Raw genomic sequence first — 12,848 nt, 5'->3', positions numbered from 1 at the left:
AGAAAATTTAAAGGCAAGGATGATTATTAGGTCGGGTAAGCTAGCACGAGAACTAGCTTGGCTAGGGCACTGCAGAAAAACAGGTGGTAGGAAGGAAGAACAGCATTTGAGTGGCTCAGCCTTCAAAGAGGGAGGTGGTGGACAGCACAGGTGAGTCAGCGGCGACAAGGTTAGACAATGGCCAATCTCACTGTCCAGCAGTTGGAGGCTCTCAGAGACTAGTTTGGATCTGACACAAAAACTTAACTAAGGGGGAAATTAGGAAGGTGTAGGTTTCTGAGATGGGGGGTAGGGGGGAGCAGCAGAATTAAAATGAGCCCGGAGTGTCCAGAGATGGTGTGAAGGGTAGAGTGTGTATACCTGAACTAATTAATGAAAACTGTAGCTTAAAATGGTCACTTATTTTAAATACTCTTGTCTAGTGTTCTTTTCCTAACATTAGGCAGGAATATTTTAGGTGTAAACAGTACTTATCTAGGCACTTTGTTACTCTTCTACATCTATAAAAGGAAAATGGAGGTAAGTGATTTCTAGCATTCTGACAGCTCATCCATCCTTGCAGAACAGTATTATACAAATTTTTATCTTTAAAGTATTGTGAAATTAACACTGTCTTGAAAGATATTTACAAATCAGTCATATTGTTGCAGTTTGTGTTTACGTAAAAAGTTTCTTTAGGTACTAGATAAAACATCAGAATCAGTTAAAAAAAATAGTGTCCTAGGTGAAATGCAAAATATGGCTTTGAAGCAGTGTCCTAAGTGAACAGCATGAGTTGGAGAAGATTAGATCAGCTATGGTCTGGGCTATCCCTGGTGAGGGAACTACAATTTCAAAGTCTCAATTAAAAGTACACAAAAGCTTTTAGCATAAATTATGCCTCAAGGAATGAACCCTGACTGAAGAAAAACTATTTGGATCACCAGTAAATTCTATCAGGTAGTCTACTAACATGAGGACTCTGCAAATATCTCAGTGACAGTACACTGCAGAAGAAATCTACTTACTTTGTGGCAGCTGGGGAGAGCTACAGTGCATCTCCCCTTGGAGGGCACCCCATGACCTAGTTCCCTTCTACTAGGCCCCACCTGTTATGGTTTCTCCATCTTCCAGTAGCACATGGGCCCCTGAAGGGCACTGAAGATTCAAACCATAGCTCTGAGGCTCAGGACAAGAAAATGGCTCACCAGAGACAAAGGCTGGACTTCCACACCCGAGACCTCCCACAGTGGCCAGGTAAGTTCATATGAAGCAAGAACAAGGTCCACCATAAATGTCTCCTGCAATCCCAGTCATTCAGTCTCAGGATTCACTGGCAAAAAGCAAGCCACGGATGAGGGAAAGGGCTGGTGATGCTATGTCACCAGCAGGATTCAATCAACCATTAGGAATGGTGCAGAACATGGGGTGTGTCCAAGGGATCCCTGAGAAGCAGTGTCGGGAGCTGGTAACAGTTTGGGCTGGCAGGTGGTGGTCAGGAAGGTGCTCAGGGGAGGACAGCTGAGATCTGCACCTGTCCCCACCAGAACCCAGTGTTCGGCTCTCACCAGAACCTGCGGTGGCCGCTTGGAAACACCAAAGACAGGTTCTGGGGGAACTAGGGTGGCAGAGTTTGGTCCAGCTGCTGCCCATGCCAAGGGGCAGCAGAGCCCAGAAAATGCACAGGATGGCACAGGCACAGCTACTGCCGTACTCCCATCCACACTTATGCAGCAAGCTCTCACTGGAAAGAAACACAGAATGAATCTGTTGGATGAGAATGAGTTCACCTCTGCCAAAATGACATTACAAAACCATCATACCTCCTGCAGATCAACATGAACTCTTACAAAATGATTTAACCTACTGTTCGTTCTCTGCTTCTACCCAGTAAGAAGCAGACAATCATCTATGCATCTACTTAGGACACATCTTCATACGATGTTTAGTAAGAAGAAAGCTGGCTGCCTCAGAGGGTTTCATGACCGGCTGGGCCTGCCTTGCTGTCTGGCCCAAGCACACAGCACTGAAGCGGTGAGGAAGCCCCACTCACAGCTTCCTCAGCAGCATGGTTTGTGATTTTGTCAGTCACACTGAGGGCAGTGAGGACAATGGTTTCTGAGGCTCTGTAGACAGTCAGACATTTCCCCTTGGAAGGCTTCAAGGATAGTCCTGTGGTCAGAGTTGGGTTCCAAACATGGAACTCAAAAAACCTCAATGATGGTGATAGCTTTTAAAATGTCACTTCTTGCTCAGGCATGGTGGCACTTACCTATAATGCCAGCACTCTAGGAGGCTGAGGCAAGAGGGACAGTAAATTCAAGCCCAACTTGGGCAATTCAGCAAGACCCTGCATCAAAACTTGTTTTAAAAAGCAAAAAACTTACCTGTTAGACTATGTGAAGGAAATTCATTGTATTCATTCACTATGTACTGGTTGGAAATTTAAAATAATAGTGAGACCTAATCTAGCTATTTCAAATATTGAAATATACAGTACAAAACCAACAGCATGAAGCAGTACGAAAAAGATAATGGATTAGCACTGTCTGGCACTAGATCCTCAACTACATGATAGGATTCTGCAGATCACTAAAGGAAAAATGTGTCGTTTACTACAAGTGGCTGTCCCCATCGCCCCTCTTAACATTTCCTAGGGTAATCTTAGTTATTTAATAGCTTTCTAAGTTACAGCGCATCTTTCTTGGTTAGCGCTTTCTAATAAATTATTTGAGAAGTGGTTAAAGGACCCAGGAAAATTCTAATCACCAAAAAGAACCATAAGTATGCACTGCTTTCACCAGTGGCCAACGGAGGAACGAACAGCTCCCCACTTCCACTCCCTGCTCCGATTCTTTTGCATGACCTCCTTTACCTCCTCAGTGGACAGCTCCTCACCTTCCTGTGGGGAAGGGAAAGTGTCAGATACCAGGCAGGCAGAAGGGATCAAAAGATTGCCCCTAGAGATGCTTCTTTGGGCCTCTTCCCTTGGATCGACGTTCCAACTTGTCTTTTAGTTCAAAGGAAATGAACCATCTTGGTTCTTATTTTTGGTCATTAGAAAATAACTAGAAGCTAGGCAAGCACGCCTAAGTAACCCCAGCTTTCTAGGAAGCTGAGGCAAGAGGACTGCAAATCTGTGTCCAGTCTGGACAATTCAGTAAGGTCCCATCTCAAAATAAAACAAGTTGGGTGTGGCTCAGTGCAAAGGCCCTAGGTCTAAACAAGTGCTGCAAAAAAGAAAAGGCAGGAGAAAGGGAAGAAAAGGAGAGGAAGGAGGCAGAAGGAGGAAAAAAAAAGAGAAAGCAAATACTACAAACTATCTTTTCCTATACCTCAATTGAAACTTTTTTCCTGTGTAGTTTGAGCTTTTTTTTTTTTTTTTTTTTTTTTTGAGACAGGGTCTCGCTATGCAGTTCGGGCTGGCCCTCAACTCACTACATCGCCCAGGCTGGCTCTAACTCCTGGTAATCCTCCCCCTCTGCCTCCTGTAGTGCTGAGATCACAGTAATGGGCCACCTTGCCCAGCTCATGCTTTTTCTGTCCATCAGTTTTCTGTCCTACATTTTATTCTGGTTTCTATGAACCTTACAGGATAGTATCTGATTAGAATCACAAAGTTTAGCTGAGCTAGAGATATGCCCAAAGCAATTTCCAAGACACCTGGCAGGCCCAAGGCAGTCAGGCGGGAGGAGACCTCAGTCTGTCCCAGCCCTGTGGCTTCCTGAGGCCTCCCTCCGGCCTCTGGCCTTCCTGCTGCACCATGACAGCAGCAGTGGTGTTCATGGCATAGAACTGAGTGTTCTGGGTGTCAAACTGCCGTACTTCCCAAGGTCACACAGAAATTCTACAGCGCTTTGTGTTTTGTTTCTGTTTTCTGAAACAACAGGCAAGGCTGCCTTGCTACTGTGGCACCCAGCCCGCATGTCAGCAGGTCCCTGAAGCTGCAGAATGGTAACACCCAGCATCCCCATCGCTTGGTGGCCTGATGACTGCGAGTTTGGGCTCCACATTGGTCACATGCCCCAGGTCCTGCCAGCAGCAACTACTCAACAGAAACCTCAGCTTTGCACCAGGAAACCAATTTTCAATGGGACATGATGGGACAGGATGGGACAGGACAAGAATCTGAGGCTGCAGAGAGGGCGTCTTTGGTTTCTGATGATTCAGAAGGGACATGGGAACCTGGCAGATGACACCAGTGTCTCCCAAGACAGGAGGAAGATGCCGGCACAAGACTGGATGTGGCGGAAGCAGCTGTGGTAGGAACAATAACAGCACATAGACGTGGGTTGTTAGTCTTTATGGTTACAACTCATAACCCAGGGGTCCCGAGTAAAATTCAAAGGGCACCAAGGACATATAGCTAGTAAACTTTTTTCCCTTCTCTCCACATTTTCACTCCAGTACCTAAGACTATATATACACTCAATTAAAACAAAAAACAAGTGAATAAAAAACATGAGCAAAATAAAAAGAACTGTCAATGTAGGGTTCAGAGGTCGTTTTGGTTATTGGAGGCCAGTTCAGTTGGCTGTGCACCTGGCCAAGGTGCAGGGGGCAGTGGGGCCTGGTGCCCGCAGTTTCCTATGCTGCAGGAAGGACTGCTCCTCCGCCACTTCGGGCGCTCTGACCATGCACCTCGGCTCGGCTTGGCGAGATCCTACAGCCGGAGATCCCGCTCTGGCTTCATGCTGAAGGGCTCCAGACGCTCGCCCTCGGGCAGCAGGCTGTTGAGCCGCTCCATCAGGGGCACTGTCTGGTCAATGCCCATCTGGATGCGGCGCAGGATGGCAGACATCTCGTTGACTTTCTGGATCTGTTCGGCATATTTGGCATATCTTTTCTGGCGTTCCTGCATGAAGCTAAAGAGGGTTTCTACAGACAGATCCATCTGTAGAAGGCAAAACAAAAACAAAAAAACACATTACACTTGTTTACGCAAGCCCTCGAAAGGTCATGTGTCCAGCTAGAGGTTGAGTCACACAGATTAAGTGGAAGTTGCCTACTTTATAGGAAATAAGAGGGGACCTGAGAGGCTCCCTGAGAGGACCTGAGGGAGGAGAGCAAAGGGACTGAAAATGAGCAAGATGTTACACACACCTGCCAATCTCCCAAGTCAGCATCACTATTCTGTATTATGAACGTGCACTAAAAAACAGAAACAAACAAACAAAAAACAAAAACAAAACAGCTGCACTCTGACCAAGCTCTGGGGAAGAGAGAGGACTGTGCTCAGTTCTGTGCCAGGAGTTGGTGCTGTTTACACCCTGATGAGACCCAGAGATTGCCACATGAAAGCAGCCTGGGCTTCAGTGGATCAGAAGGAGCAGCATCAGAGAACCATCGTTTCAGCCAGTGCAAAGCTGCACCCACAACGTGCTCCTGTACACAGGTGCTGAAGAATCCGTCGCCTAGGGACAATGCGGCATGAGAAGGGGCAGCGCAACACACTCCTCGTGTCTGTGGCAACGACAGTACACACCCCTCTGCTCTGGGGCCATCTGCAAGCGCAGCAATGAGTTACTACAGGACATGACACTTGGCGGTGATCAACGCTGCCTTCCTGGCTGGCTTACTTACTGCCTACTGTTATTATTTTAGAATGGAGTCCTACTTATTTAAAAAAAAAAAACGGAACAGAGAAGAGCCTTGTGAAGTCCCACAGGAGGGATCCCAAAAGGCACAGGAGCAGGGGTGATTGTTCCACATGTGGCACTGCCCCTGAGCACTTTCCAGTGGGACATGATGTGGCGGGGAAGGTGGGGGTGCTGGCCATCCTGACCTAGGTGTGTCAGCGACCTTCTTTCAGCAATCCTGGGATGGAAGCCAGGCCTCATGTATGCTGGGCAAGTTATCCTCCACTGATCACATGTCCAGTCTCTAACTTCTAAGCAAAAAAGCTTAAAAAGAAAACTTTAAAAACTAAAGAAAGCTTGTAGAACAAGGCTATAAAGAAAAGCTTTGTACAGCTGTACATGTATTTAAACTCAGTATTAAGAGTCAAAAGGTTTTTCAAAAAATTTAGAAGATGCCAATTTGTGGTGGCCCACGCCCATAATCCCCATTACTCAAAAGCTTCAAAACCAGCCTGGGTAACTTAATTATGAGACCCTGGCTCAAAATAAAAAATAAAAAGTTGGGGATGTAGGTCAGTGTACAGTGTCCCTGGGTTTGATCAGTAATACTACACACACACACACACAAAAAGCTTAAAAAATAAATGTTACAGTAAGCTAAGCTTCATTTATTACTTTAGACACATTCTTATACATATAGTGCAGCCGAAGTGTGCAGTGTTTATAAAGCCCACAGGCCTGTGCAGTGACATTTAGGGCTTCGTAGTCATCCCACTCGCTGACACCCAGCCCGCAAGCACCAGCATGGCGCCCTCCCTCTTGCCTCCTTCCCTGTATCAGGAGGAACCCAGGGCTACTACACTGAGCTATCCTCCACCCCTTTGATACAGTTTTTCATCTTTGTGTCTTTCCCTCTTCCTGGAATGGCTGTGGCAGTGTGGCACTTGCTCACTAGGGAAACTGCAGGGGACAGCAGAGAGGATGGCACTCTCCCTGCCACGGGCCAGACACACGGGCCAGCCAGCTGCAGCTCACAGGGGGACCACACCACTGTGGACATTTGTGAGGACAGCTTCGTGTACCTTTCCCCTCCCAAGCAAACCTGTGACCTGCGTAAAACAAGGAGGGGCCACAGCCTCTCTCAGCTGCTGCTGCCACTGCCAGAACTTCCCTTCCCCTCTTCCTGTTCCACCTGGGAAGAACCACTTCTGCAGCAGTTCTGAAGGTGACTTCCACATCCCCTGCACCACCTAGTCCAGCCGCCCTTCCCATCTGCCTTCCAGTGTTCACCTCATCTTACCACTGAGCCTCAGAATATGACTTCAACAAAAACAAAGATCCGGTAGGAGACCAAACCCAGGTCTGAGAAAAAATAATCATTTTTTTCTCATTGCAATGGTAAACAGGGGAGGTGAGAAAACCACCTCATTGCTCATTTCTTCTAGGCTAATTTTCCCCCTTGCTCTGAAATGCCTTCTGACAGAAGTGGGAAGGGGAAGGACATCCACAACAGGAATCTCCGAAAGATGCAGAAAATGTCTCTGTATCCCTAACCAGTCTCTAGGGACTGTGGCAGCATGTGGGCAGTCACAGACTGGGCCTTTTGGGCCCATCCAGATACAGCACCTCCTGTGGGACAGTGGCTCAGAGGTCAATGAACACCCCTTAAGAACCAGCATGGCACACGGTAAGTGCCTGCTCCAGAAGCCCAATCTTTCTTGGATTATCACTCCCACCCCTACCCCCAACTCCACCAGAGAAGACAGATGCCAGAGTGTGTGTGATTAGCTCATCACGTTGGAAGTGGCTGGCAAGTAAGTCATCGGTCCCAATACACACCCCTCACCAGTTCTTACCGTCTCTGTGAGGCATTTCTGTTCCAGTGGCACATGCTTCCGTGCACATTTCTGCTTCTAGCTTAAGTCCATGTTTAACTCACCTCGAACTTGTGTCCCAAGCCACTTAAGCTCAATGCATAGGTGAGCACACAATTCCAAGCATGCTGTTCACACTTGCTTCTGTCACATCTTTCAAGAGCCAAGTCCACAGAAAGAAAACACCACAGGAGAGGAAAGATTGAGAGACCTCCCAGGTTTCACAGTGACAGAACCAAGGCCAGAACCCAGATTTCCACCTGGCATTTTCCTTTTAGGTGTATTTCCTGAGCGAGAGTTGTGGACCACTGGTGGTATATGAGACCTTAGGCAATTTGTGCATGGCATTGAACAATGCTAAGTCGTATGATGGAAGAGTTAGCACTTTTTAAATTCTTCCCTGTTCTTCATTGTGAAGAAGCTCACAATTTGGTGTAATAATTTAATACCTGGAGAAGTGTCAATAAAGTGTGATGTCAATTGATGATCCTTGCCTTTTGTTCTCAAGGCAACATGATCGTTAATCTGTAATGCTGACCTTTAATCCCTGAACTTCAGGTACATACTTTCTAACACTTCCACTGTGACTTCAGGCAATAAGCCGGAATCCAGTGCAACTCTGAACTCTTCATTTTGACATTAGAGCAATACATCCTTCTGTTTTGCCCCTCTTATTTCTATTTTTGGCACATAGATTCTAACTAGACAGCACACATATAAAGGTACTTCCATTCACAGGTTTGGCTTTTTTTTTTGGTCTTGGGGATCCAACTCACGACCTCACACTTACCAGGCAGACGCTTATGCTGCTGGGCTAAATCCCTGGCCCACAAACAGTTTTCTTTGTGAATCATTTGGCTGCAAACAGAGCATTTGGCAAAATTTTGTCTGCAAACTCTGCATGGGATGATGAACAAGACTCTAGTCATCTCTCTCACATGAACATGAACATGGCCATCGTCCTCAGAATCACGGAACTGTACTAATTGTAGTCCTCTTGATAAAGAAGCATCATGGAGTCATTTAAAGTCTCCTCACTGAATACGCCTTAGCCATTCATAAGGTAACTCTATAGCTAAGACAGGCAATCTAATAATCTATGCCAGTGATGGAAAACCGTTTAGAGCTTTCAATGATGCCAACAGCTCACTGTGGCACGTGTGCCACAGGTTCATCACCACTGATCTATGCCGTAACTGAAGGGTAGCCATGAGGCTCTCTGTGAAATGGACAGCTTAAATATTTTGCTCATCATTCACATCAGTCCCCTCATTGACCACGCATGCACTAGATGAAATAACAGACTCTATGTCTGACTGCTGAGGCTCAAGTGCCATCTGTTAGCTAGTATCTATGTAACTTAGTCAATGCAGATGCTACTGGGGCAAGGATTCCAATGTTGTAAATTCTGCTGTATCTTCAGTACCTATTGAATAGGAGGTCCTGAAAAAATATCTGTCACATGGGTGAAAAGTTATCTAATCTGTAAGTAGTGGAGATAACAGTGGCTACTTGAGGACTGTTCTGAGGACTCAGATACTGCATGTAGATCATTAACTACACTGCTGAGTGGTGCCGAGTGGAGTAAGCACCCACTAAATGTGTGGTGTTAATATATAACTAATCAGCAGACATTTATTTCGTACCATCATGTGCTGTGCCTCATGCCTCATCCTAAGGACACAGATATAGACACCAAAACTATTCATGCCCCCACAGCTACTATGTATATTAACAAGACACACCTCCTGACTAGCTTTAATATAACTTTAATATTCCAGGAAACTCAGGCAGGCCAGAGAGAAAAAAGTTGCAAATAACTTTGTTTCAGGAACTTGAAGAATATACAAACTTCTTGATTTTCCAATAAACAGTGAAAAACTGTTTATTCTCAACAACCAACGCCTGCCTCAAAACCCTCATACTGATGTGATCACATGACTGAATTCTAGGCAGTGGATGTGTGTGATTCTCACAGCAGCTTCTGGGGCCTTCCTGCAAGGCTGGCAGGCACATATTCAGTACTGCTCCTCTTCTCAGTTCCTTCCTCTTGCACGCTGCTGCTAGTCACTGTAGACCTTGGGCTGGCAGAGGAGTGAGCTAGGAGCCTGGGTCCCTGAGGATGCTGTGGGTTAAGAACAGTGCCAGACCAGACAATAAAGAATAAACTTTCATTTTGTATAAGGCACTGTAATTTGGGGTCTCTGTAACACTAGTTAAACAAGTGAGCTAAAGCCCCTTGCCTTCAAGAAATTTATGGTTTAATTAAACCCATACTTTAAACTTTGCTCTACATATAAATGTCCCGGCTCTGGGGGCAGTATATTTCAAAGGGCAAGTTTTTTTAAAAGATTATTTGGATTATAACGGTGGCTTCCTTAAGGCAGCTGATATCTACAGAATCTGCTCACACTTATCACAAATGCTTTAAATGGATGATGTGTGTCTATTTGCCCATCTCCTTGACTGACAGGCAAGTCAAACCCAGGAATATACAGAAGGGAAACAGCATTATGACAGTGATGTTACCTGAAGTAGTTAACCTTTTTTAGCCTCTGAATATCAAAGTAATTTAGCATTTCAACACAAAAAGGTTATAAATTATGTATTATTGTAGATGAAAAAAAAGGATCCCACAAATTCAATATGCGTTTCTTTTGAAAAACTTCAACAAAGGAAACTTTCCTAACCTGATAAAGGTATCTAACATCATAGTCACTGGTGAAGATACTTTGCTCCCCCATATCAAAAAGAAGCAGGAGTGTCCATTCTCACCACTTCTATTCAGTGTTATACTAAAAGGCCTTGCCAGAGTAGCAGATTAATAAAAAGAAATAAAAGGCATAGAAACTGGAAAGATATAGTCTATTTGCAGATAACATAACAGTGTACTTAAAAATCTTAAGGAAACTACCCCAAGCGAATTTAAGGAAGTTGCATGACATATGGTAAATATAAAATACTGTATTTTGTATATAGCAATGAACCACCAGAAAATGGAATAAAGTATAATTTACGGTTGTACCAATAATATGAAATAGTTTGGCAATACACAACAAAATATGTATGACTTACAAAATACTGCTGCAAAAATTAAAGAGCTAAACAATAAAATGGAGAACTACATCACATTCAGAGCTAAAAACACTGTTAAGATGTCAGTTCCTCCAAACTAGTCAAGAGTCAACTGCACTCAGAACAAAAACTCTAAAAGACTTGATAAGCTGATTCTATGTACACAGAATATCCCACAGGATTCTGAAAAAGAACAATTTGAAGACATGTAGCACTTGATTTCAAGTGTTATTATAAAGCTGCAAAAATCATGGTAATATGATACTGGTATAGAGACTTATAGATTAACAAACACAAAGTAAAAACAGATCTAAACATATAGTCAATTGATTTAATTTGTCATAAAAGTTTCAAGACAGTTCAATGGGAAAAGGAAAAAATTTCAACAGTTCTGGCTAGGGTAACTGCATATTTGTATGGAATAAAATGAAACAGGACCCCTAAATTTCATAGCACAACAGGGGGAATGGATATGATCAAGTATGCTATACATATATGAAAAAGTCAGTAAAACCCAGTATCTCTATAATTATATGCATTAATACAAAATTAACATGAAATGGATCACAGACCTAAATGTAGAAGCTAAAGAAAGGTTTAAAGCTAGAAGAAAATGTAAAAAAAAAAAAATCTATGATATCCTGAGACAGGCAGAGATTTCTTATGTTCAAAAAGCATTAACCATCCTATCAAATTAAAAAGTTTCTGTACAGCAAAGGAAACAATCAACAGAGTGAAGAGATAACCTAAATGAAAAAAAAAAAAAACCTGTCATCTAATATATATAAAGGACTAAAGAAAAATAAGATTCCCTCCCAAATGAAAGAACCAATCAAAAAATGGGCAAATGAAATTGACACTTAGCAGTACAAGTGGCCAGTAAATACATGAAAAAATTAACATCACTGGTCATGAGAGAAATGCCAATTAAAACAACACTGAGATTCCATCTTACTCTAGACAGAATAGGTATCATCAAGAAATAATTCTGTTAAAGCTGTGGGAGGAGAGGAGCCCTTCTAACTGTTGGTGAAAATGTAAACTATCAAGACCACTATGGAAATTAGCATGATGATTTCTCAAAAAGCTAAAACTAGAAATTCCACTTGATCCATATTCCCCATTCTAGGTATCTTAGCAAATTAGTTAAAGGCATCATATTATTGTGACACATGAATACTCATGTTTATAGCAGCACAATTTATAGCAATCTCCATGTTCATCCATAGATGAATGGATAAAGAAAATATGGCATTGTGTACACAATGGAGAAATACCTTACCACACAAAGGGTAAACCTGAATCATTTGTAGGAAAAGGATAAACCTTTAGACCACAATGGTAAGTGAAATAAATCAAACACACAAGCTTAAATATTGTATGATTTCTCTTACATGAGAAGCCCAAAGACAAATACAGAACAAAATAAAAGATAACAGAAAGTAGAAAGATAGACTTTTTTAAGTAGCAAGATGAAGAGAAGGAGGAAAAGAAGAAGGTGAAAAAAGAATCAAGATGTGTATGGTGAGGGTCTGGGGATTTAGCTCAGTGGCATAAGCGCCTGCCTTGAAAGCAGGCAGACATGAGTTCAATCCCCGGTACCGATAAAAAAGGAAAAAAAAAAGATGTGTATGGTGAATTAATGAACAGGCAACTAGAAATACCCACTTCTGGGTGTAGGGGGCCCACCTGAAGACTGTTGCCAACAACATAAAAGGAGAAAGGAAGATGGTGTGCTGGTGATTCTCCTGGCGAAGGTTGTCATCCTAAGTTTCCTGATAGGAACTCAGCTATTCTCATAATCGGGGGGGCTCGGGTCCTCGCTGTCATTGAGGATGGCTGCGGTCTCTTTGGGGGAGATCTGGTTCTTACCTTGAGCATCACTTGCATGCAGATCTCTGAGCTTGCTGGCATAGATCCTGCACCCCGCTGGTGCAGATTTTCTAGCTTCCACCATTGACCTTTGGGTCTTCTAGTACAGGTCCTTGGTACAGGCTTGCAAGCGACATTGTCACGGGTTCGAGGCCTCCAGTTAGATTTGTGGGGGATGCTGCCATGGCTTTAGGTGTTTAGCTGAACTTATTGTACAGGACCCTACCTCAGGGTCCAGGCCCTCAGGTGGATTCTTTGGGTCTAAGTGCATGGACAGATTTCCTGATCTCTTCTGCATTTGACTCTTTGGGTGAATATTTTAAAGTAATCCAATAAATTATATGTCCTGCATTAAATCTACTCCCTTGGAGCCCTGACGACAACAATGTGTTATGCACATGTACTCCCCACAAGGAGTGTAATAATTATGTAATGCATCATGGACTAATAAAAATGAAAAAAGCATTAA

General features: G+C 43.7%; 1 protein-coding gene across 5 annotated transcripts in view; it reads right to left on the bottom strand.

The window, feature by feature from the left end:
• Positions 1-4,267: 4,267 nt before the first annotated feature.
• The window catches only part of Borcs5 (BLOC-1 related complex subunit 5), a 96,596-nt gene continuing 88,015 nt past the window's right edge, over positions 4,268-12,848 (bottom strand). For 4 of the 5 annotated variants that reach the window (XM_013153179.3, XM_013153178.3, XM_003470410.5 and 1 more), the window contains one exon: positions 4,268-4,873. In XM_013153179.3, the coding sequence (XP_013008633.1) occupies positions 4,643-4,873 (231 nt within the window). In that variant the 3' untranslated portion in view covers positions 4,268-4,642. Of the gene's footprint in view, positions 9,558-12,848 lie in introns of all 5 variants that reach the window. The other variant, XM_063238247.1, reaches the window with a different exon arrangement.

This window comes from Cavia porcellus, unplaced genomic scaffold (assembly GCF_034190915.1).
Source record: "Cavia porcellus strain 051 isolate PalLab524CR breed Dunkin Hartley unplaced genomic scaffold, mCavPor4.1 scaffold_27, whole genome shotgun sequence".
Classification (NCBI taxonomy): domain Eukaryota; kingdom Metazoa; phylum Chordata; class Mammalia; order Rodentia; family Caviidae; genus Cavia; species Cavia porcellus.
The sequence above is the reverse complement of the archived record's forward strand: the minus strand, read 5'-3'. Positions and strand labels throughout refer to the sequence as shown.